At 36.3% G+C, this 27,500-nt stretch overlaps 1 protein-coding gene across 8 annotated transcripts in view; it reads left to right on the top strand.

Moving 5' to 3' along the window:
• ktub (Tub domain-containing protein ktub) overlaps positions 1 to 27,500 on the top strand; it is a 506,836-nt gene that overhangs the window by 59,797 nt on the left and 419,539 nt on the right. For 5 of the 8 annotated variants that reach the window (XM_067096899.1, XM_067096897.1, XM_067096893.1 and 2 more), the window contains one exon: positions 7,997 to 8,099. In XM_067096899.1, coding sequence (XP_066953000.1) covers positions 8,001 to 8,099 — 99 coding nt within the window. In that variant the 5' untranslated portion in view covers positions 7,997 to 8,000. The remainder of the gene's footprint in view (positions 1 to 7,996; positions 8,100 to 27,500) is intronic. The other 3 variants (XM_067096900.1, XM_067096898.1, XM_067096896.1) reach the window with 1 other exon arrangement.

Here is a 27,500-nt window from a genome sequence, read left to right as displayed (position 1 = left end):
GCTAATTTCTAGATTGCGAGGGTGACATTATTTTTTATCTTGTCTGGGTGAAGAAGTATTAAATGCAGTTCTTCCTGTATTTTAGTAATTTACTTACGTGTTTATGTATTTGTTAATTTGCTAATTTACCTCTTTTTTTAACTGATCTCCTCTTTCTGTACTTCCTTTGACCTTCTGTTACCTCTCTCGAATGAGCACCATATTCTTTGGAAGCTTCAATTTCAAGTCAATGCCCCTGTTGTGTTCTTGTTCGATATGGGTAGTGTTCATCATCTGAATAATAATAATAATAATAATAATAATAATAATAATAATAATAATAATAATAATAATAATAATGGTTGATGGACTGAACACGTCTGGGAGGTCGCAAAGGGGAAAAAATACAGAGTCAACTTGTTATACATCACACAAGTCCTGAAATGTAATATCATGAAACACATTTGCACAACAAATGTATATCGACAGATATATCCTGCCAGTGAAATATCTCGCTTAATGTAATAGTTTCGAGGCGTGATTGGCGGGAGGGGGGCGGGGGCCGGTGGTTAGTGGGAGAGGGGATTTGGGGAGGAAGGGGAGAGACAGGGGCATTTAATCTCTCTCAGCGGAGTGCTATAATTTCAAAGCTTTGACGTAGTGATTGAGTTAAACTCCCAATTTAAGCTGACTGATCCTTTCTCTGGCCCACACTTCCGAACTTTACCCATGGATAATTTTCTTTGCTTTTTGACGTGTTTGATTTATATTCTGATCCGTTCACACACACACGCACAATGTGTACATAAATGTGTGTGTGTACATATACATATATATGATATATGCATATATATATGTATATACATATATATATATATATATATATGTGCATATATATATATATGTGTGTATAAAATGTGTGTATATGAACAGATCAAAAAGTAAGCCAAACACCAAGAAATCCCCTAAAATGTACACACACATACACACACACACACACATATATATATACATATATATATATATATATATATATATATATATATATATATATATATATATATATTTATATATATATATATATATATATCAGTATATATATATATATATCAATATACACAACCTGTGGCTGTCCTTGCCTCAGACAGCTGGAGAGCAGAGTTCAATCTTACTGGGAAGAAACAAATGCCGTACTTTCTTATGAATTTTTCAAAATTCTCATTAGAAAAATAATATATAAATCGTTCTTGTCCATGCAGCGACTGAGACTGTTGGTAATTTACATAAGTGTACTTATTCACATGCTGTATTAATACTCTTGATGTTTGTTTTGGAGAGCTAAAATTGTCATCAAAATGATTACTTCCCATTGAAGTTTTAAAGAGAGAGAGAGAGAGAGAGAGAGAGAGAGAGAGAGAGAGAGAGAGAGAGAGAGAGAGAGAGAGAGGAAGTAAACATGCCTGGGTATTTTTAATAGAGGCAGGATGTTTATTTAGGAAAAATGACAGGGATGTTTGAACCCCATTGATTTCCAGTGGAATTTCAGTTAGTTTGGAAGTGTGATCTGTGAGAGCCCCTTCAGTGCTCTTCAACAGTCCCAAATATTCGATAATTAGGACCCGTGAAACCCAGTCAGGGTGCTGAAGTATGAAGTGCGGTCTCTTCAAATGTTATGAAACTATTTTTTTTTTATAGTGATATGGTTTTATTAGGGGAAATTGAGTCAAATACGAGCAGAACAGATATAGCCAAACACACACACACACACACACACACACACACACACACACACACACACACATGATGTGCAGAGAGAGGAGAATAAATTCATGATGTGCGAAGGAGGGAGGAAGGAGAATAAATTGCATGATGTACAGAAAAAAGAGAGAAGAGAGATAGAGAGAAGTGCATGATGTACAGAAATAATAAGTTAATAATAAGATTGATGTGATGTGGAATGAGTGAGTATTTACTGATTAATTAAACGTTTTAATACCGGTTGACTGATTTAACGTTTTCACATCACTGTTAACGCGACATGGTTCATATTACCGTGTGTGCGTCTTTATTCCTTACATTTTTATATTATCTTTCAATTTTTATTTTTTCAAATTGTATATTTGCATATTTTAAGGTCAGTTTTTACGATTAATTTCATAGTATTAATCTTGTCTTTTGTAATAACTGATCTCTTCGTTTATTATTTTCTATATTTGTTACTTCTTTCAGTAGTGAACACCCTATTCTCTGGTAAGCTTGGATTTCAAATAATAATAATAATAATAATAATAATAATAATATGTAATAATAATAATAATAATAATAATAATACTCTACACAAACTTCTATGGTTTTGTCTTTGATTTCAGTTATATTTACATTATATTATATATATATATATATATATATATATATATATATATATATATATATATATATATATATATATATATATAATACCCTTTCTGCCTTCTGCATGCTGCTTTCATTCCAGAAATAATTTACTTGATTAAGTGTTCGCATTTTTGTGGCAACAATACCACTAAATTTTTATTTTATTTTCGTTTATGTTAATATTTGCGTTTTGACTTCAAACATTTTCAGCTTCCCCCTGTTATCATTCGTTTTTTTCCCTCGTGATTTTTCTCGTGTGGTTTTCGCTTTGTTCCAAAGTGTTTTGTTTGTATGTTTTTTTTTTTGTTTTTTGAATCTTTATATATTTCGAATTTTCTCGGAATTTTTCAGATGTATTTCATATATTATTTTCTGAAAGGCAACCACAGAAAAAGATGAAGCTACGAACTGGCCTCAAAATGGAGGTGATTTTTTTTGTGCCGTTATATAGAACAAAAATGAAAGGGGTGGATTATATAGGCTAAAGAAAATCTCACTGAAAAAATGAACCTGAAAATTATTTTTTTTTATCATATAAACGTTCGTGGTGTTAGTGCTTGCATTTGCTTTGTGTCTGACGTTCCAGGCGTTCCAGGCGCATGCGCGTGGTCATGATGATTCTTTTCTTCCCAAAGGATTGCATATGTTAAACGCTTCTTACTGGTTCTCAAAAGAATTGCCGATTACCTAAGATCAATAATTCCCCTGACTCTGCATCAAACCTTGGCGAGAGTAAATGTTAAGACAAGAGAATATCAAACGCATATGTAAGTAGAAGAGAGCAAATAGAGTATTCTCTCAATAATCCTTTTCAAGTCCTGGGGAGAACAAGGTCTGTCACGTTCCGGTAGAAGAAAATGCCGAGAGCTCTTCATACGCTCTTGGGTGAAATAATCATAGCCAATTAACCTATTACGTTCTGGGCTAACACAGAACGACAATAACCTCCAATATTTGAACTCCACATGCAAATGTTGATTTCTCTCTCTCTCTCTCTCTCTCTCTCTCTCTCTCTCTCTCTCTCTCTCTCTCTCTCAGGGCGATAAGAAATTCCGTCTTATTGCAAGGGGGATCTAGTACAAAATTCTGCCCGATATTACTTCTGTGTAAACATCGGCCGCAAAAAATGATGATGAATGTTGCCTCTCTCTCTCTCTCTCTCTCTCTCTCTCTCTCTCTCTCTCTCTCTCTCTCTCTCTCTCTCTCTCTCTCTCTGGATTAGTGCAGTCTTATGAATGATACGAGCCTCCCTCAGGGTTTCATTGCGATATATGCTGAATTTTTACTTTTGTATTTTGAATGATTTGTATAGCAGAAATTTTCCTCATAACGTATCCCGATTCATAAGCTACTCGTTTTTTGTTGGATTACGATGCATTACAGGACTCCATTTTAAATACAGTCACTTGATAGCATTCATTTAGATTTTCCTTATTGATTAAAATCGTCTGATAGGATCCATTTAGATTTTTCGTATTGAATAAAATCTTCTGATAGTATCCATGTAGGTTTTCTTTACTTGTTAAAATCTTCTGATAGTATCCATTTAGATTTTTCTTGTTGGTAAAATCTTCTGATTGTATCCGTTTAGATTTTTGATTAAAATCTGATAGTATCCATATACATTTTTCTTGTTGATGGTACTGTTAAGGAGGTACCTTAGATATCCATTGCTTATTGTAAATATTCAGAGAGAGAGAAATGTTCAAGAAGAGAGAGAGAGAGAGAGAGAGAGAGAGAGAAAGAAGAGAGAGAGGGCGATATTAAAGAACGTGATAAAAGATTAAAAGAGGAGGAGAACAAGTTGAGGAAAAAAGGAGGTATAACATATGGGAATCTGTTAAAAAGCGAAGAGAGAGAGAGAGAGAGAGAGAGAGAGAGAGAGAGAGAGAGATTTTCAAATTAGCTCGAGCAACGCTTCATATATAGGTTATAATGAGTAGCTGTTGGTGGTCCATCATTACCTTAATTATAATGACATTATAGATGATATACGGTCATCCATAATGACTGATTACATATGATTTACTGTCCATGCAATTAATAATTTAATTTTTCGGAAAGTCACTATGCAAATGGGTAGCATCATCAATGCACCTCACGTGGTGCACTGTAGGCATTACTCAATGTTCTTTGCAGCATCCCTTCGGCCTCTAGCTGCAACCCCTGTCATTCCGTTTGCTGTACCTCCGTTCATCATTTTTTTTCTTCCATCTTATTTAACACCATTTCCTAACAATTGTTTCATTAGTGTAATTGCGAGATTTTCCTCCTGTTACACCTTTCAGATCTTTTTACTTTCATTTTCCCTTTCATTGCTGAATGATCTCATAGGTCCCAGTGCTTGGCCTTTGGCCTAAATTTTATATTCCATTCCACGTAGCTTTAAGGTGGCGTGAATGAAAGCCAGCCATTTAGCTGAATTTTAATATGTATGGAAGTAAATTGGGTTATTTCTTCTTCAAAATAGCCTCGTCACCCGCATCCCTCCCTTCGAGATGAATATGTTACATATTTTCATTATTTTCATCCTGCCTCAACATTATTCATCCCTTTCACCCATTCGTGCCACAGTGGTTGTAATTACATATTTTACGTATGGGACACCGAGAAGCAATACTCATTTTTGTCATTCTACCGGCGCCTTCGTCAGCGCTTTACGATTTCTCATTATATTATTGTAGTGTTATGACTATTGTGGTTCTCGTAAGCGTTGTCATATATATTGTTTTGAAATTTCCACCAATTTTGGCAATACGCAGAAACGTATTGTTTATGCTTTCAGAATTATTGATATTATTTTTGAGCTAAAATGGTTTTTCACCAGGCAACTTTTTCTCTACTGGAACACATCCAAACTAAAAAATATTTTGTCATAATTAGTAGATTTTTGACGGAAGATACCTTGCCTTTTTCACCGAAAATACCATGGGGTTTTAACAAAAACACTTTGGGTTTTGACAAAAAATGCCTTGGCTTTTATACTTGAAATATTTAGGCTTTTTGACAAAAAATGCCTCGGATTTTTGACTGGAAATGATTTGGCTCTTTTAACAAAAATACTTTGGCTTTGTTGTCAAAAAAAAAATAAATAAAATAAATGCCTTGGGTTTTTGACCGGAAATATGTTGGCTTTTTGACAAAAATGCTTGGCTTTTTGACCGGAAATGCTTTGGTTCTTTGACAAAAAAAAAAATATTCTCTGGCTTATTGACCGAAAATACTTTAGCTTTTTGACAGAAAATTATCTGACTTTTTGACAAAAAATGCTCTTCCTTTTCGACCAGAAATACTTTGGTTTTTTGACAAAAAATGCCTCAGCTTTTTGATCAGAAATACTACGTGATTTTGACGAAAAATTTTTTGGCTTTTTGACCGCAAATACCTTGGCTATTGACTGAAAATACCATTCCACTGGGTGTGCGAGCCAGCGAGCCAGCGAGCCAGCAAGCCAGCAAGAGAGCCGTCGAGCCAACTAGGAGTGGAAGCTATTCACTAGCAGCTTCCCTCCCTCTTTCATGATGCAAATCATTCTCGTCTGCAAACACTTCTCTGTAATCAATGCCTCTCCTGAATTCAGCCAGCCACCTGTGTGTCGGCCACTCTCTCTCTTCTCTTCTCGTTTTCCAATTAATTTATGACTTAATTCCATTCCCTGCAGATCCCAATTATATTGCGATTCTGTTAACGCCCCCTCCCCCTCTCTCTCTCTCTCTCTCTCTCTCTCTCTCTCTCTCTCTCTGACTGTCCTGGTCCCTGATTTTCCAGTTCATTTATGACTGTTCTGGATTCTGAAAATGGTCTCAGGCATCTCATCTCTCATTTGGATCTCTCTCTCTCTCTCTCTCTCTCTCTCTCTCTCTCTCTCTCTCTCTCTCTCTCTCTCTCTCTCGCTTCGTTTGGTACTTATTGTTTTCTTGTTAAGATTTAACGGGAGGAAATACCTGCATCCAGGTATATGTGTGTGCTTGTATTTTTGTCACATACACCGTGACTTTTTCATATTCACAAACACTAATCCACAAATATCGATTAATATCCAGTTCACTCACCTCGGGAATAACTTACACACCCGAGGGGGAATTATAACTGATAAGTGCTTCGTCATCTGTGGGATTCGAATCGTTGCTGCATGGTTTAGAAACGACAATGTACAGTGACATTTGACCATATATATATATATATATATATATATATATATATATATATATATATATATATATATAATATATATATATATAATATATATATATATATAATATAACAGGACAGAATGTCATCTAACAGAAATTTTATTCACAACAGTTTCTTTTGTGAATAAAATCCCCACCAGGTGCCGTCCTGTTTAAATTAGGTATTATTATTCTTTGTATGAACGCACAGTAAAATTGTGCAATTAATCAAGTTTAATATATATATACATATATATGTATAGATATATATATTATGTATATAAATTATATATATATTATATTATATATATAGATATATTTATATATCAATTATTTGTTTGTGTGTATGAGTATGTACATGTATATGTATATGTATATGTATGTATATGTTCAGTACTACATACATACATACATACATACATACATACAGACAAACATACAGACAAACATACAGACATACATACGTACATATCCTGTATGCACCAATGTTTTCAAGGTATGTTTCCCATTCTTTCTCAGGTTACAAGATTTGTCATTTTGCCTTGTTAGGGTAAAGCGTTCCCTCTTAGATTGCTCACCCGTATTTGGGGAATGAAAGTTTAGCAGCTTTTGTTATGGGCCATAATGCTAATTGGAAGTGCTCCTTTCCCGAGGAAGTGTAATTCGTTCATATAAAAAGTCGGAGACTTTGGTTGAGGAAAGAGAGAGAGAGAGAGAGAGAGAGAGAGAGGAGAGAGAGAGAGAGAAAGCCAAGAGCCACAGCCATGTTGGAGGTGTCGACTTGTTATTAACGAGCCTTCTTGTTAGGTATATTCAAAATTTTCTCCACCAAGGTTTCTCAGCGATTCAGCAAACTGTATCACCCCCCATCCCCATAAAGAGTAAAGGCGTATGAGGAAAAAAAGTTAAAATAGAAATAGAGGAACGCACTCATCCTCTCTACCTGTCTGAACCATCTCAAAACGCATTGGCTCATCTCCTCACTTAATTAAGCTAAGCAATGAACCACATCTTTTTATATCTCAATTTCTAACTCCCTTACTTCTTACTGAATAGTAGCGTGGTTAATGAAAGGAAGACCACTCACATTCTCTCTACATGACTGAACCATCTCTAAACGCTTTGACTTACCTTCTCGCTTAAGCTAACTATTGACTCAACATTCTCATCTTGTTGTATCTCTGTTTTTAACTTCTTTGGGTTTTATTGAATAGCAGCATGATCAGTAAAAAGGAACACGCTCGCATTCTCTCTCCGTGACTGAACCATCTCTAAATGCTTTGGCTTATATTCTCATTTAAGCTTACCATTGGATCACATCTTGTTGCATTTCCATTTGTAACTCTCTTATGCCTTAATCAATAGCAGACATTTATATGATAAAGGAACTTGATTCAAAGCCGTTTATGACTGTCAATATTTTCATACGAATTTTTTTTCTTTTATTTCAGCAGAATGTCGTCAGCGTGGACAAACAACGCCCTCCCGGGATCTGATATTCCCGGCTCTGTGGACGAAGAAGCTGGCCTTCGTCAGCAGAAACTCCTGAAGCAGGTTAGTTCCTGAAATAGTGACAAGTGTTTTTTTATATTGTTTTATTTTCAATTTGCTGGAGATGGCTGGTTGAGATGAATTCAGTGGTAGGGCCTCAGTGGTTATAACCTTCCACTCTAATTGCTTTCTTCTCCTTGCCATGTGTATATATATATCTTCTTCTTCTTCTTCGTCTTTAACGTGCATTTTTCCCATTATTATATGGGGTGTAAGCACGATGCCTTCTTTTGAAGGACTTTGATTTTGGCGGTGGGGAGGGTGATCGGCTGCCCTGCTGACATCAACTTAGACCCCGGTAGCGAAATGTGTACATTTAATAAATCCCCAGCTCCCTTTCTCCCAGCAGCGAGGAGAACTGGACGAGTCAGTTCGAGACGTGTGAGGTGTCTGTTATGTTTTGAAGGTGTTGGAGTGGCTTTGTTTATGTGTAAATCCTGTAACACCCATTTGCTTTCAGCAACCCTATCCGTTGATTACTTAATCCCAGGGTGTCACGGATAGCAAGTGTCCACCTCTCTGACCGGTCGGCTGCGGGGTTGAACCTCGCCATAGACTTCTATGAAGTCTGAGGTTTGTTCTTCTATAACCGAGCCATCGAGGCTCCCCATATATATATATATATATATATATATATATATATATATATATATATATATATATATTACTTTATATATATATATGTGTATCTATCTGTCTATCTATCTATCTATCTGTCTATCTATCTATCTATCTATCTATCTATCTATCTATCTATCTATCTATATATATATATATATATATATATATATATATATATATATATATATATATATATATACAGTATATGTACAAATAATTTCAATGGATGGGAATCTTTTAAAATAAGGTGTGATATGAGATGTGATATAAAAAATATATAAAAGCAATTCAGTTGCCAAATTCGTAAAATCCTCAATCTTCGAACCAAAAGCGGTCAGAAAAGAAAATGTTCCTTCCAACACCAATGGAAATAACTCCGAATTCGCATCCGGTTCCATTCCAAAATCCCCCGCAGGAGGGTTCTGCTTGAGGTGCGCTTTAGGCATTACTTACGCTTCTTTGCAACATCCCTTCGGCCCCTAGCTGAAAGGCTTTTCATTCCTTTTACTGTACCTCCGCTCATATTCCCTTTCTTCCATCTTATTTTTCTCCCTCTTGTAACACCCTTAAAATTTTTTTTACTCTCAGTTTCCCTTTCAGCGCTGAATGATCTCATAAGTCCCATCGCTTGGCCTTTCGCCTAAATTTTATATTCCGTTTCATTCCATTCCAAAATCCAGCCGATTCTTCCCTGACCTGTTGTCGGCCCTTACGCCAAATCGCGTTGAAATCATTCGAGAACTTGTCGAGATACCTGATGAACAAGAGATAGGAAAAGGCAGGACGGAAACACAAAGATCCAAAGCGTCATTCTAACCTCGGTGGCCATAAGCACCATTAAGAGAACAGTGCCTCCAGCTAATCCCGGGTGGTCGGTCAATTAGACAGCTACCACCTTTGTCAATTAGAGACCTTGTTGGCCGTAATGACTGACCCGCCCGGACTGGGGCCACGTTTCAAACCATTTTTTCTTCGTCTGTGTTTTCCTGTTTATTTACTCGTCTGCCTGTTGTGCCAGCATGATATCTCGAGAGGTTACTGGTTATTAAACAAATTTTGGAGCCACAGGTTTTGGTCAAGGAAGAGGGACCTTTTTATTATATTTTATTTATTTTCGCACGTTCTTTTTCTCACGTGTCTCTTTGTACACAAGATATTTAGAAAATTTGTTGGTGTATGATTAGTTTAATTCATTTTAATGGGTGGAATATAGCTCCAGCAATTGAATAATTAGTTTGAAGAAATGGCGGATTAGTCATGACCCAATATATTTCTTTCATCCTTCCAGGTTTCTTATGCACTGATAACTAACCCGATCTACTGGATATAAACGTGCTCAGAGAACTTAGCTTGGTAGTGGTATGCGCATTCTGAGTAATTTCTAGTTTCTTTTTTCCGCGTATTTTATTTTTCCATGGATAGTTCTTTATCTGTCAGGGATATGTTAGGAAATATTCTGGAAGCTCTTTCCAAGTTTCTGGGGATTATGAAATAATCTGCGAACTACACTTGAGTTAAACTCTTTTATTTCTGAAAGCAACAGATGAGAGTTCTGTCAGTTGACTGTCATAGAACCCAAACGCTCAAGAGTTTGTTGGGATAAATTTACCGCCTACAGTCGATTTCTCAAGTTTGATGATGCGTAAAATTTCCCTAAATTATCTCACTGTTATTCTTTCCTGTCTCTTTAGTAGTTTTAAATACAGTTTATATATATATATATATATATATATATATATATATATATATATATATATATATATACATACCTTTTACATACATACATACATACATATACATACACACACATACATATTTATTTATGAACAAGGCAACAGGAAGATATTATCAATCTCGATTAAGATGAGTTTATTTATACATTTAATAGATTCTTTAGGGAAATTGGTATCTGATATTATTAAGAAACTATTAATACATCTTTGATCACCTTATGAATTATGTTGCTGAGCTTCGCGCTTTCTTCCCTTTCAAATATAAAAGTAATTTTGCGAACGAAGGCACTTAAAGCACATGCATCTCGCTTACGAGGCAGTAGTCCATCAAGCACTCCAGAATTTCACTTTGATGAGTCTCTCTCTCTCTCTCTCTCTCTCTCTCTCTCTCTCTCTCTCTCTCTCTCTCTCTCTCTCTCTCTCTCTCTCGTGTTTAAATCCCTCCCCATGCCTGATAACTTTAGTCTGCAAAGTCACTGACCATAGCATATTCGGCAAACTGCGTCGTGTGATGCTCCACTGGAATGATTCAGAGCATGAATATATGAAAGGATTAGGGGGCTCTGTAAGCAGCAAACCAGAGTGTTTTCATTCTAAGTTAGGACGGAAGCCACGCCTACTGCGCAGCTGTTGCCAAATACCTCTTGATTGAAGCTCATTTTTTGTCATACTCAGTTTGGGCATTAAGATTATTTTTGTTATTTCTTAACCTGACAGCTCGTTGATATGCAACCAGATAATGCATTTAATTTAAAAGAATGCAGCTATGAGAAAAGAAGGAAAAATATTGTGAAAAGATGTATAGGAAAATAGAGATAAAAGAAAAGATTAGAAAGAAAATAAGTTTATAGATATATAAACAGTAATTGGGAAATGTTAGAGAAGTTGAGGCAATGCTGCTCTATACTATAAAGTTGCATTATACCCTCTTAAACTTTGAAATTGCATTATATCCTCTCACACTTTCAAATTACATTTTTTCCATTCTTGAACTTTAAAATTGCACCATTGTCTCAAATTTTACAATGGCGTTGAATCCTCTCATAAACGATGAGATTTGTTTATATTCTCTACCAAACTTTAAAATGGCATTATATCCACTCATAAACTTTCAAATTACAATATATCCACTCTTAAATATTAAAATTGCATTATGACCTCTCTCAAACATTAAAATCGTATCTTCTGCTAAATTTTAAAACTGCACATATCCTATCAGAAACTTAAAAATTTCACTGAAGTCTCTCTTTAATGTGAAAGCAATCATATCCATTAAGCAACCAGGAAGATTGTTGTCTTTCTTCACAGAAGGAACCGGAAGGTTTCATCTTACAGGGAATTATGATAGGAATTATAATATCAGGATAGTTAAAGAGAATATGGATGCTGATACCTTCTACGAATATTCAAGGACACTTCCAAGGGTCAGTTTTCAAAACCTGATCTTAGTTGTATCTTCGAGAGCATCAGCTGCTACCTTGCAAAGATCAGTGTTGATTCGAATTGAAGGCTTTGAACTGAAGAATTCCAGTTTTTCGTTTTGGTGGTCAAGGATTTGAACTGAACGGATTCCAGTTTTTCCAGTGTACTCGTAGATAGAAATTGATTAATCGCTTGGGAAAGATGCAACGAAAGCTTAACCTCCGTTTAACAGGCTTACAGCAAAGCTGATGACCGGGTCAAGAAGGATTCGCAATGTCAGCTTAATTGTAGCTTGTCATCTCACTCATGTTTTGATTGGGTACGGTCTGGAAAAGTAACGCCAGCTTAATTTGAGCTTATCGAATCATTCAAGCTTGATGAGTAAGGTCTGGAAAAATAACGTCAACTTAGTTTGAGCTTACCAACTCACTTAAGCTTGATCGGGTAAGGTTTGGAAAAAGAATGTCAGCTTTAGTTGAGCTTACCGCTTACTCAAGCTTGATGAGTAAGGTCTAGTAAAGTAACGCCAGCTTAATACAGCTTATCGACTCACTCAAGCTTGATGAGTAAAGTCTGTAAAAGTAACGTCAGCTTAGTTTGAGCTTACCAACTCGCTCAAGCTTGATCGGGTAAGCGGGTAAGGTTTGGAAAAGGAATATCAGCTTTAGTTGAGTTTACCGACTCACTCAAGCTTGATGAGTAAGGTCTAGTAGAGTAACATCAGCTTAATTTGAGCGTACCAACTCATTCAAGCTTTTTGAGTAAATCCTGTAAAAGTAACTTCAGCTTAAATAAGCTTAATTGAGCTTGTCCTATCGCTTATCAAAACTGACTGATAACGCGTGGAAACGTTGCAACATCAGCTTGAAACGAGTTTAAATGTAACATTAAGCTTACTTAAGCTTAAGCCGATGAAAGTCGGACAGCCATTATACTCCTCATGCATTCCCTTTATGCTTAGAGACTCCAGTGAATTTAATACGAAGATTTAATGGCCTGAAGTGCACGACAGATTATAGCGCTGTCAACAAGTGTTTAGGGATCAATGGATCATTTGGACCGGCGCTCTCGTTTCGTTGTCATAATGGTCTTATTCGTTGCTACACGTTGTCATAAACGTACTTGGTATCAGTGTGTACTCTTGTATTTGTACACACACACATAATGCACATACATGCACACACGCGTACACACACACGTTTATGTATATAGATATATATCTCACCGTGACATTTTTGTTCAAATACGTTAAGCTGAATGTCGTTTAATATCAAATTCACTAAGCCTAGAATATATATATATATATATATATATATATATATATTATATATTATATATATGTATATATATATATATATATATATATATATATATATATATATATATATATATATATATATATATATATATCACAAGTGATAAGCCACAGGTTATTCACTATGCCTAGCAGGGGAAGCACCTATCAGTTATAATTCTCCTTGAGGTATAGTGAACTCGATAGTAAACGATAGTTGTGGCTTAATATTTGTGGATATAAAAAAATCACCTATGTATAGGTGATAAATATATATATATATATATATATATATATATATATATATATATATATATATATATATATATATATATATATATATATATATATATATATATATATATAAATCTTAGTGTTGAAATCAAGTAATTTTCATCATGATTATTGCTTTAGACTCATTTGTGAAAACTCTTTGGTATTTAATGAATGAAGATTAATGAATGAATGCCTCTATCTTTTAATGAAATTCACGAAAGCGTTTTGAATGAATCCTTCCTACTGACCTAATTAGGTCAGAGGACCCTCAAGTTTATAGGAAATTCCCCCCAAAATTTCTGTGTAGGATTCCAACTCGCAGGTGGATACCTAGGTATTTTGTATCCTCCGCTTGTGAAGTTGGACGTAGGTTGAAGAATTCATGTGTGTATGTTTGTTTGTATGCCTGCTAGATTTTTAAAAAACATTATTATTATTATTATTATTATTATTATTATTATTATATTATTATTATTATTATTATTATTCAGAAGTTGGTCCTTATTTATATGGAACAAGCCCACCACAGGGGTCACTGACTTGAAATTCCAGCTTCCAAAGAATATGGTGTTCATTTGGCAGAAGTAACAGAAGGTAATAGGAAATACAGAAAGAAAAAGTCAGATATTATTATTATTATTATTATTATTATTATTATTATTATTATTATTATTATTATTATTATTCAGAAGATGAACCCTATTCATATGCAACACGCCCACGGGGGCCACTGACATGAAATCCAAGCTTCCAAAGAACATGGTGTTCATTTGACAGAGGTAACAGGAAATTCAGAAAGAAGAGATCAGTTGCTAGAAAAGAAAAAAATAAATCAACACAGTAATGAATAAATAGATACAATGTAAGTAAATGATTATAATACAAGGAGAATTGCTTTAGAGTAGTAAAGCGTTGCTTCTTCGCTTGAACTTGTGAAGCTTTTCCGAGTGGAAGGATAAATATATTGCTTAGTAACCCGTGTATAGTCCTGCTGTCAAAACTGACTGGAAGGACTGGCTGAGTGATTTATGTCTACTAAAAATGGCGTCACAACATCTAGGTTATTGGCACTTACGACTGGCTGTGACTGACGTGGACCCTGATAGCACTGTTTTTATTTTGCATTGGTGTAGGTAAGCAATCTCTGATTGCCTCTTGAATATTTGCAGGATTTGATTTGGGTCTGATAATGGTTGCTTTCGTGATAACGTTTTAAGGTACAGAAAGAATGAATGACTTTTGTCATCTTATATTAAATGGAAATAATTACAAATATCATAAACGTTTTTAGGTAGAAATTCTCTTGGTGTCTGAGTTATGTTGGTGGGTTACATTTGTTAGACACTGCTTGATAGTATAGCTAGGGATGATTCTCTCTCTCTCTCTCTCTCTCTCTCTCTCTCTCTCTCTCTCTCTCTCTCTCTCTCTCTCTCTCTCTCCTAGTATATTTTGCTTCCCAAAGTTTGGGTTTGAAAATAATTTTCTTTAGAATTTCCTTTATTTGTATTGTTAGTCTCTCTCTCTCTCTCTCTCTCTCTCTCTCTCTCTCTCTCTCTCTCTCTCTCTCTCTCTCTCTCTCTCTCTCAATATATTTTTCTTCCCAAAGTTTGGATTTGGTTGTAATAATCTTTAAAATTTCCTTTATTTGTATTGTTAGTCTCTCTCTCTCTCTCTCTCTCTCTCTCTCTCTCTCTCTCTCTCTCTCTCTCTCTCTCACGAAATACTACGTATAATCATCTAAATACATTTCCAGTCTAATGGCTTCAGCATTATTGCTTATTTGTCATGATCAGTCATTTTTGAGGATATATTTATCGATGTATTAAACCTTACTAGCTCTTTGTGCGACCAAAAAATAGACTTCACTGTGACAGGGAAGGGGGGAAAGACGCCAAGCAACCAGTCTGTGGAATACTCTGGGAATTCATTGACAGATCATTAGAATACTCTGGTAATTCATTGACAGAGCTTTAGAATACTCTGATAATTCATTGACAGATCGTTAGAATACATTGACAGATCACTAGGATACTCTGGTAATTGACAGATCATCGTAATACTCTGGTAATTCATTGACAAATCACTGGTAATTACCAGAATTCCAATTTGCGGAAAAATAATTCACTTGATAATTCTGTATCTCTCTGGGAGTAATGTTCTGTTAAATCCCTGTGAATGTCTAGTCTGTAATGGTTAGTTTGTCCATTAATGATGTTTTGTCAGGCAGAGTAATGCTTCTCTGTCCCTCCTCCACCGTTGCAGTATTAATGGCCGAACGTAAGCAAGCATGTCAGGCTCGGTTAATCTTAATAATGCATGAGCGTCATGCAACGCTCGTGGACAGAATTGGTTTGGAGGCAAACATTAAACGGTCATGGGACTTCTTGTGCATTAATGAAAACAGCTCCTTATTGGCTTTAAATTTGTTTCAGTTTTCTGATTATCTTCTGTTTTAAGTGTTATATCAGTAAATCGAATCCTTTTTGATATATCGCGAACTTTGTATTTAAATATTTTTTATGCCAGCAATGTTAAATCGGCCGTGTCATTTCAGTATCGTGCGGGATATACGTTACTGATATAGCCTGTAGTTCGTATATTTTTTATATTTTTTTGATTCTCGAGGATGATGCTTAAGATTTCAGTTATCTTCAATCATTAGTTATTAAAAGAAGGTGCATTGTCTTAATCTAAACATCTTTACACAAACACACACACATACAAACACATACATATACAGTATATACATATACATATATATATATATATATATATATATATATATATATATATATATATATATATATATATACACGGTATGTATATATCCGCTATACTGTTACATTTATTTAGTGGCGGCAGCTATTGCAGCCATGAACTTGTGGCTATTTTCAGATATGCATGTATGTATGTATGTTTGTTTGTATGTAAGTTTTCGCTTGATACTTTCCAGTTTTCCCCTTGAATGTTTTCCAATACTGGTTTTCCGATTGTCTTTACCTGGTAACGTCATTCGGCTGTTGTTTCCTGCCTTCAATTTTCCACTCGGCTTCATTTCAGGGGCGTTTTTTTCCTTATTCCTTTAGTCTCTGATTTGTATTTGGTTAGGTTTTATATTCGAAGACTTTCCTTGTATTTTAGTAATTTACAAAAATTTTTATCTATTTATTTATGAGCTTTTTTAATAATTGATCTCTTCTTTCTGTATTTCCTATTACTTTCTGTTACTAATTTCAAAAGAACACTATATTCCTTGGAAGCTTGAATTTTAAGTCTTGGCCCCCGTGGCCTTGTTCCATATGAATAGGGTTCATATTCTGAATAATAATAATAATAATAATAATAATAATAATAAATAATAATAATAATAATAATAATAATAATAATAATTTCTTCCTAAAATTCAACCACTTCCTCCTTTTATAGCAGTTTCTTCTATATACTTTTCAATAGAAATTTTATTTTCGTCAGCTGATTTCTTTTCAGCTTTATCCATGTCTTTTTTTTCTTGTCGGTTTTCTTCCCGTTACTACTTTTTTTGCCTTTCTTCCTCTTCTTTCCTCAGTTTCTCCTGTAGATCTCGTATTTTATTGTATTTTTCTTTTCTTATTCACAATTCATTCAGTACCCTTTTTCCGGTCATAGTTGTCCACTGGACCTATACGTTTTCCACGGGACCTATAACAGTTTTCAACTGGACATATAACAGTTTTCCACTGGACCTATGATACTTTTCCAGTGGTCCTATAATAGTTTTCCATGGGACCTTTAATAATTTTCCACTGGACCTATAATACTTTTCCACTGGACTTTTAACAGTTTTCCACTGGACCTATATTAGTTTCTGCTGGACCTATGATAGTTTTCTACTGGACCTATAATAGTTTTCCACTGGGGCTATAATAGTTTTCAGCTTGACCCATAACAATTTACCACTTGACCTATAATAGTTTTCCACTGGTTCTTCATTTGAGGGGTGGAGAGCTCTCGGCTAGCACGCTGTTGGCCCAGCGTTCGACTCTCCGACCGGCCAATGAACAATTAGAGGAATTTATTTCTGGTGATAGAAATTCATTTCTCGTCATAATGTGGTTCGGATTCCACAATAAGCTGTAGGTCCCGTTGCTAGATAACCAGTTGGTTCTTAGCCACGTAAAATAAATCAAATCCTTCGAGCCAGCCCTAGGAGAGCTGTAAGCTCAGTGGTCTGGTTAAACTAAGATATACTTTTTTTTTCACTGGTCCTATAACAGTTTTCCACAACCTATAACAGTTTTCCAGTGGACCTATAACAGTTTTCCACTGGACCTATAACAGTTTTCCACAACCTATAACAGTTTCCCACTGGACCTAAAATAGTTTTCCACTGAACCTATAACAGTTTTCCACTGGACCTTTAACAGTTTTCCATTGGACCTATAACAGTTTTCCACTGGACCTTTAACAGTTTTCCACTGGACCTTTAACGGTTTTCCACTGGACCTATAACAGTTTTCCACTGACCTACAATTCCACATTGGCCTTTTGCGTATCCGCCTTTTTCCGCAAAATGAATTTCCCCTCAGACTTCATTTTGCAACCTCAGTTCTTTCTCCCTTCAAACCTCATTTCACCTCCGCAGTTTTCCATTCGACTTCTTTTTCCCAAACCTCAGATTTTTTTTCCATTATCCACCAACTTTCAACCTTTCATTCTCTTCTCTTTTTTCTGTTTTTCTTTTCACACTCTTTCCAGCAGCACGCTTCCAGGAAGACCTGGATGGTCTGGATGGAGTATTTCGTCCTCGACGGAGAAGTGGTTTTTGGTCTTCTTAATAAAAGATTTAATGTCGGCTGGGGAACGGGGGAGGAGGAGGAGGAGTGTTGGGGTGGAGGTAGGTGAAAGGGGGAGGGGGAGGGGCTGGGGAGGAGGGGATTATTGGTAGGAGGACCCCGCCGGCAAAAAGGGCGACCGACTGCAAATAATGTGGAAGGAACTTTCTTTCATTTTATCCGCATTTATTCCATCATTTCATTTCCGGTTTTATTTTCAGCATATTTTACCTGGGTTAATTAAGTGGAATTCCTGTTTAATTCTTTTTCTTAATTCTTATTGCATTCCTATTCGTATTTCATTCCTATTTAATTTTTAGTCTTGTTTTGAGATTAACTTCACATTTCCAATGTAATGATTTGTATATAATTCCCGTTTAATTCTTTTTTTTTTTTATTAATTCCTATTCCATTCCTATTCTTATTGAACTTATATTTAATTTTTTTCTTGTAATTACTTTGACGCCTGTATTTCATTAATGTTAAGGATTCGGTGTAGTTTTGTTACATTACACCTGTGTGAAAGCTTGATTTTCTTATTTGCTTCATATTTAGGACTCGCTTAGACTTATTAGGGTAATTGATGTCTTTTTCATCCATATGTCTGTTTTTTTTTTCATTATGGGATATTGTCTTGTCTTTTTATTTTTTTTATTATGAGGTATTATCTCATAATAACAAGATTATAGTTTATTTTTCTCCCTGTAAAAAGATATTCCTACACAAACCTGTCTGCTTCTCATAACATGTAGTTGGTTTTAAATGTATATTTCGTATTTGTAACTGAAGGAAATCCGGTTTATCTCTCTCTCTCTCTCTCTCTCTCTCTCTCTCTGCTAAACACACCTAAACATTTCTCTTCTTTTACACAGACTGGTTAGTCTCCAGGACTATATTTTCTTTGGAGGGGAAAAAAATTAGGGTTTATCGCAGGCAAAGCATAGCGGAAAAGCGCTGGTTGGTGAATTGTGCATTTGGCCTTCGAATAGAAAGTATTTTTTGAGTTCAGTAAACCTAAAGTAAGGTCGAAAAATGCTGATTTATTGGTGATTGTTATTTCTTTTATTTCATTGCTATTCCCTTCGTTCTGTTCTGCCCTCATTTGTCTTATGTGCAATCGGTTTTTTGGATGCTTCTTTTGCAGGATGATGTCGATTTTACCTTATTCCAAAATCATGTTTGTAAATTGTGAATTATCCTCAAAAGTGATTTTAAGAGACGGTAACGTAGATTATACACTAAATGATTTTCTTGCACTTGACGAATGAATCACGTCCTGTTAACGCTGATTTGTTGAGATTGTCACATTGAGGTCATTGGTCATTGGTACTAAAAGTACCTGGTATTGGCATTTTACCTATATATGGTTGATTACAGGTGTTCCAGAACCCAACATCAGAATGTTAGCCGTTCCGCAGATGCTAAAGAACGCCGCACCAGTGTATTACCTGTGGGTGATGCATCGCAGATGTTACGTGTAGATGACTGATTACAGGTGCCAGAGAGCTCTGCATCTGTGTATTACCTTTGTGTTGGGTTTGAGGTGTTATTGAACTCTATATATATAAGTTATCTTTAGATCACTGGTCTTAGTTGTTAAAGAACCTAGCGTCAGTTTATATATACAAGTTATCTTTAGGTCATTGACCATAGTTTCTCAAGAACCTAGCATCAATTTATTTATCACTGAAGAATTGATCGTAGGTACAAAAGAACCCTGTGTTTATGTGTTGATTCTAGGCCTAGTTTCCAGCGGTGAATCTTCCTTAGGCAGAAGTTAAGCAGTAAGAAAGTAAAAAAAATAATTGGCACCACTGAAGGCACACTTTGGTCTTTTTCGTTGGAGGTACCCCCTTCTGTTTCCTTGTGCATCATCTCTTGTCCCCTGCATTTCCTCCCTCCTAACCTACCCCCCCACCCAGCCCCTCCCCTGCACTTGAGTTTATTGTTTGTGGGTGGGGTTGGGTGGGGTGAGTATGAAGAGGAGGGGTAGGGGAAGGGGTTCATTGGGGTGGGACTCCAGGAATATCGGAAAGTGTCATGAATACCTCAGGTGGTAGTTTTCTGTATCGTATTCCGTTTTGTCGCGCTGGACTCTTTGCTATTCACGTTTGTGAGGTATTCTTGTCTTTATTTTTATTACTATTATTATTATTATTACCCAGGAAATTTTATGTGGCTCTCTCTCTCTCTCTCTCTCTCTCTCTCTCTCTCTCTCTCTCTCTCTCTCTCTCTCTCTCTCTCTCTCTCTCTCTCTCTTATATTTATGTTTCATGACCAGACATGATTCCATCTGGAAACGTTAACTGTCCACATTTTTGGGGAGATGATGTTATTGAAAATAAGTTGAGACACTGGAGAATTCTCTCTTTCTCTCTCGGAATCCCTCTGCGGCATGAGGTACTGAATGGAAAAACCTTTGTTGTATTATATTTTTCTACAGCGTTATTGCTGTGGCTTACTGCAGGGTTTCGTGACAATTAGCCTTCACGGCCAGATTCCACGGAACGCCAAGAATTCTCGTTGACATTTTATTCTTTAAGTGCCACTCAATAACTCTGCATTCCTTTCTCTGTACATTAAATTATGTTTCCCGTTGGAGGGTAGTGCTGTCATTGCACGTCACGCGGTGCACCGTAGGCATTACTTAAGGTTCTTTGCGGCGTCCCTTCGGCCCCTAGTTGCAACCCCTTTCATTCCTTTTACTGTTCCTCCTTTCATACTCTTTCTTCCACCTTACTTTCCAACCTCTCCTAGTGGAACTGCGAGGTTTTCCTCCTGTAACACCTTCCAAACCTTTTTATTCTCGATTTCCCTTTCAGCGCTGAATGACCACTTGGGTCCCAGTGCTTGGCCTTTGGCCTAAATTTTATATTCCATTCCACTAAATTTACTTAATTGTCAGTTTAACATTTTTTTTTTACATTTGTCACTTATGAGTTGTAGAGAACGATGACCCCAGAAATAAAGTGTGGGATTACTTATGCCTAATCTATACCTGAAAATTGAGATAGCCATTTCCCAAATATCCTACCTTTAAAAGTAATGCTCGTATTTGTTATTCGCTGTAGCTGGATGAACAGAGGTCAAATATATAGTAAGCTTCATTCATAAGAAGTTTTGTGTATGTCTGAAAATGAATATGAAGATTCAACTTCTTTTCGATCTGTTTTTACTTACATTCGATAATCAGAATTTTTTGCAAAGTTTTATTCCACACAACACTCTTGATCTTATTTTCACAGAATTTTTTGTCATTAATAGTCTCTCTCTCTCTCTCTCTCTCTCTCTCTCTCTCTCTCTCTCTCTCTCTCTCTCTCTCTCTCTCTCTCAAATGTTTTATTGTCAGTGTTTGCTTATATTTTCCACCTACACTCTTGATCTTATTTTCACCGAAGTTCTCTCTCTCTCTCTCTCTCTCTCTCTCTCTCTCTCTCTCTCTCTCTCTCTCTCTCAAATGTTTTATTGTCAGTGTTTGCTTATATTTTCCGCCTACACTCTTGATCTTATTTTTTCTCTCTCTCTCTCTCTCTCTCTCTCTCTCTCTCTCTCTCTCTCTCTCTCTCTCTCTCTCAAAATCTTTTTTCTTCTTTTGTTCTTCACTAAACCCTTCCGATCTTTATTTCACCATCCTGCTCTCGAAATCTCCCTGCATAAACATGTATCCACACTCACCCAGTACCTGAAAAGAACAACATTCAGAGAGAGAGAGAGAGAGAGAGAGAAACCCAGGGTGTTGGTTTGGATACTGGCATAATTGCAAGCAAACTTGTTGCTGTAAAAGGAAGAATTGGTCCAGAGGGAGAGAGAGAGAGAGAGAGAGAGAGAGAGAGAGAGAGAGAGAGAGAGAGAGAGAGAGAGAGAGAGAGATAAACTGGTTTGGATGCTGATAGAATTACAAGCAAACATTTTGCGTAAAAGGGAAGACTTGGAGAGAGAGAGAGAGAGAGAGAGAGAGAGAGAGAGAGAGAGAGAGAGAGAGAGAGAGAGAGAAACTGGGGTTATCGTTTGGGGTTCTAACATCATTGCAAGCAAACTTTTCGCTTTAAAGGGAAGAATGGGTCCAATCTATAATCATCCAAAATTCACAAGCATGAGTGTCGAAAGTGGACACCTGTCAGTACGACCGATCGACAGCAAAATAGCCTCCATCAAGCCTGCCGATACTTGCCTGATTGATGTCAGGCGAACACGTGTACACAACCCTGTTGCTTTTCGTAGCCACAGGCGTATGTATTCACACCTTGATTAAGGTTCATATACAAAGACCATAAGCACGAGCAAACCGCTAACTTACGCTTGGCTTAGACGCGCACTCATACGTACACACATGCATGCAAACACATACACGATATATACATAATATATATATATATATATATATATATATATATATATATATATAGAATATATATATAGAGAGAGAGAGAGAGAGAGAGAGAGTTCTTGGCTGGCCTTTTTGGCATAAGATTACGCAGTGTCTTCAGTTACATTAACTTTATCAAATATTATAAAAGAATGTGAGCAAACTGGTATCAAGGTTGATGGGAACACGCAATCTCACTTTGCTTCTTTCAAAAGTAGCATTTTTATGTGTGTGTTTGTGCGTGTGTGTGTCTGTGTTTGTGTGTGTTTGTATCAGTGATAGTGAGACCCCCTTCCTTTGAACCGTAGCTCAGTTTACCTTCATGAATCATTAGACATTATGAATTCATAATTCATAAAAATAAACTGTTTAATGATCATTGAAGCTTTGGATACACTGGAGTTCGCCCAGATATGCCAATTACTGAAGAGTAATGGAAACCAAATGCATTCTTTACATTTATTGCAGAATGAAAAATGGATATGAAAGCTCATTAATAATTTGAAAATGTTAGGGATTTTAGTACTGGTCAGTAATGTTTGTACAACGACAGGACGGATTTGAGTACCCGTCAATAATGTTCGTACAATGATAGGAGAGATTTGAGTACCCAACGATAGGAGGGAGTTGAGTACCCGTCAATAGTGTTTGTACAGCGATAGGAGGGATTTGAGTACCTTTCAGTAATGTTTGTACAACGATAGGAGAGATCTGACTATCGGTCAATAATGTTTGTAAAACGATAGGAGGATTTGGGTACCCGTCAATAATATTTGTACAACAATAGGAGCGATTTCAAGTGCCCATCAATAATGTTTGTTAAACTATAGGAGGGATTTGAGTTCTCGTCAATAATGTTTGTAAAACGATAGTAGGGGTTTGAGTACCCTTCAACAATGTTTGTACGGCGATAAGAGGGATTTGAATACCCGTCGATAATGTTTGTTCAACGGTAGTGTTTGTTAAACGATAGGAGGGATTTGAGCACCAGTCAATAATGTTTGCAAAACGATAGAAGGGTCGTATTTCAACCGACTCTGACGGCCGATATTTGTTAAGGGAGGAAGTTCGTGCTTTTAGCTTAATTGAGAAACAGGCAGATGAGGGACGAACACATTGCGTGACCCAGCTATCTGTTGTATAAGTTGTTTGCAAAATGATGGAACCCTCCTTTGCCCAGGCGATTTGTGAGAGGGATTTGATAAACGCTGCATTTGAATGGCATTGTATATTCTGTTTCATAGTTGGACTATTCTCTCTCTCTCTCTCTCTCTCTCTCTCTCTCTCTCTCTCTCTTCTCTCTCTTCTCTCTCTCTTTATTCTTCTGGGTGGTAGGTTTTGTTCTGGGTGGTAGGTTTTGTAATTCCTCTTACGATCAGGCATAAATCTCTCTCTCTCTCTCTCTCTCTCTCTCTCTCTCTCTCTCTCTCTCTCTCTCTGGATGGTAGGTTTTGTCACCCCTCTTACGATTAGGCATAAATCGTACACACACACTCTCTCTCTCTCTCTCTCTCTCTCTCTCCTTCCTTACCGAAGCATTTTATAACTGACAGTATCTAAAAGTGTCGAAATCCCTCAGGAACGCAACCCCCCCCCATCCCCCCCCCCCTGCCATTCACCCAAGGTTTTGAAAAGAAAAGCCACATCGCTGACCGATATTAATAATATGAAGAGTGGCTGGCCGTGAAATTGTACTGATAAGTGATCCCTTTTTTAAATATAAAAGTTTGGGAGATCGTTTTTCGATAGCCCTCTGGAATAGAGGATAAGGAAAATTAGCGATTGGTTTCAGTTAGCGGTTTTCATTTGGAATTTTGACAGAGATCCCAGTGTTGATGAGTTTTGTTTATTTATTTGTTTTAGAAGAATGTAAAGTATCCTGTTTGCTTACGGTAAATCTCTGGAATTTAGGAAAGCAAATTGGTGTTCATTTAAATGTCTCCGTTTTCGTTTGTTATTTGTTATTTCTTTATCTTTTTGAGGTTTCTTTTTGATCTGTTTGATAATTAGCCGTGAAAAAGTGTAGAAAACGGATTATATTGACATCAAGAATTTTTTTTTCCAGATATTCGCAGTAAATCTGAACAGGTTTCGTTTTTGCGGGTCGATGACCATTACTTGTGTGACACCGATTTTTGAAAAGAAGTAAATAAGTCTTAGATTTAGTATCGATTCATTTTTTGTACTCATCATAAAATACAAAAATGAAAATAAAAAAGAAATTCTCCGCAGTTTTAATTAGTATATATGCGTTAAATTCTCCCCAAGCTTCTTATCAATAAAACCATTTAAATCTACCAAGCTGATTCTTTTCTTTTGAACGACCTTTTTTGTCGTCGTTGTTACAAAAATTCGTTTCCGAATTTTTGAGAATAAATAATTAAATAAACCTCAGATTTAGTATCCATGCATTTTTGGTGCTCATCAAAATCCACGGTTGTATCAGTGAAAATACACAATATTTTATCACAGTTTTTTAGTATATATTGCATTAAAATTCTCCCAAGGTCTTTATTAATAAAACCATTTAAATGTACCAAAATTCTACCATATTTTTAACTATTATTAATTGATTAAATTCTCCGAAGATCCTTATTAATAAAACTATTTAAATCTACCGAGCTTTTTTCTTGCGACGCCAAGTTGTGACACTCGATAAATAACTAGTCGTTGGCGAAAGAGTCTGGCGTGTCACGCACCAAGACCACTTTAGTGGCGGCCACCCTTTCTCCGGAGGCTTTCGTCCCCGATAAATCGATCGTCAGGCAGCATTTGATTTCGTCTTCCTCCCACTTTTTCGAAACGTGCCTGGAAATTTTCCTATGGATTTTCACTCCCTGAGAATTATTATTATTACCATTTTGTCTGAGAGGTGGGGACTTTTGTTTCCTCAAAGGGTGACTCGTTCTCACTCTGTTCCGTTGAAGCTTTTTTTTTGTCTGAGGTGTTGAAAATTGAGGGAGGCTGTTTTCTCTCTCTCTTTTTTTCCACAAAAGGGGACTCGTTCTCATTTTTGTTCCGTGGAAGCTTTACATTTGCCTTTGCAAGATAAGGGCCCTTTTTTTTGGGGGCGGGGGTTGCTCTCTTCTTATGAATGAATGAATAATACTGATATTATGCTACCGGATTTTTAATTTTCCTCATTCTGTCCCGTGGGAGCTTTGCTTTTGTAAGGCGAGGACGCCTTTATTTTTTTGAGGGTATGGGCCTGTTCTATTTTTTTTTGAGGGTGTGGACCTGTTCTTAATTTTTCTGAGGGTGTGGGCCTGTTCTTTATTTTTTTGAGGGTGTGGGCCTGTTCTTTATGAATGCATGAATGATATGTATCGTAATGTCCATGGCTTTTGAATTTTCCTCATTTTATTCCTTAATTAGTGAACGTTTCCCAAGGAGGATACATCTAATAATATTCAAATTATGTTTTGCAGTTTTTTGACGCTTGAGTTTTAGGATCATTTCTCTCTGGCAGAGATTCCAAAAACACGCTAATTGGCTGTGCTTGGAATGCTGTTGTTCCTCGATGGTTTCAGTTGGAATGTTTTTCGTGAACTACTGGATACAGGTCAGGATTTAGGTATGTGATGGCGTGCGAGTACAAATTTTCTGAAAAAAATTATACTGTATATTGGCTTATCAGATATGAACGATGGACGCCATTCTGTGCGAGTTACTAATTTACATTTATGCAGTATTATAATAAATAATAATAATAATAATAATAATAATAATAATAATAATAATAATAATAATAATAATAATAATAATAAACATTAAGCTTCTCCACAGAGAAAAATCTTCATACACTAGAAGTATCAGATTAACTGAATTTCAGTACACTAAGAAATGTGGCCCAGTGGAGGTTTGTGAAACCCTCCTTCAGTGAAGGTCGATGTACCTCGGCGGTCTGACGTAAAATGTCTTCTAAAGGTCACAGCTCAGCCTTGTTACCTAAATTCCGTCGTACACCCCAAAGAGTGCTAGCCAGGGACCTCGGTGCTAGTAGCTACTAGAAATTGACGATCAATCCTGTAGGATATCTATTTGGAAGGAGACGGTCTTGATCAACAAGATACTAGGAAAGGTGTGCAGGATGCGAGTGCCACAGACTGTTTAGGGGCCTGAGGGGGTCTACGTGCTAATGATGAGCCTTTTGTGTAAGTATTTTGAAGACGCTGAGTGTTCATCCTTGATTATGGACTTGAAGAATAAAAGCGACGATAATTTTTGTCGTGTAATAATGCTACAGATTCACAATCAGTTATTATTCAAGGTAAATGTGGAGACATTCGTACGTAGTAAATTAAAACGACCATTAACCTATGTAAAAGAGTGAAAAAACACAACAAAGAGAAGCAAAATATAGATGGAAATAATGAATAAGCAATCAACAAACAAACAGATACATAAGGACACAAACAACAGTTGAAAAAGATTGAGAAAAATGGAAGCAGAGAAATATCAAGCTTTCGACCGCCATTGTTTCCTGACTCGTATAACCTGCCTCTTTCTAAGTGGCGAATCACAGTATTATCACCTTAGAGTTGAAATCCAGTAATACAATATTCTTGTGGCATGTTCTTGGTTTGGGTACCCTCTCCAGTTCTGTGCCGTTCGTTCCCGCAGGAGGGCAGTGCCGCCAGTCTACCTCACGCGGTGCATTGTAGGCATTACTTAAGGTTCTTTGCAGCATGCCTTCGGCCCCTAGCTTCAACGTTTTCATTCCTTTTACTCTACCTCCGTTCTTATTCTCATTCTTTCTATCTTGCTTCCCTCAACCCTCTCCTGGCAATTGTTTCGTAGTGCAACTGCGAGGTTTTCCTCTTGTTACACTTTCAAACCTTCTTACTCTCAATTTCCCTTTGAGCGTTGAATGACCTCATA

The sequence above is a fragment of the Macrobrachium rosenbergii genome, chromosome 53, assembly GCF_040412425.1.
Source record: "Macrobrachium rosenbergii isolate ZJJX-2024 chromosome 53, ASM4041242v1, whole genome shotgun sequence".
NCBI classification, from domain to species: domain Eukaryota; kingdom Metazoa; phylum Arthropoda; class Malacostraca; order Decapoda; family Palaemonidae; genus Macrobrachium; species Macrobrachium rosenbergii.
The sequence above is the reverse complement of the archived record's forward strand: the minus strand, read 5'-3'. Positions and strand labels throughout refer to the sequence as shown.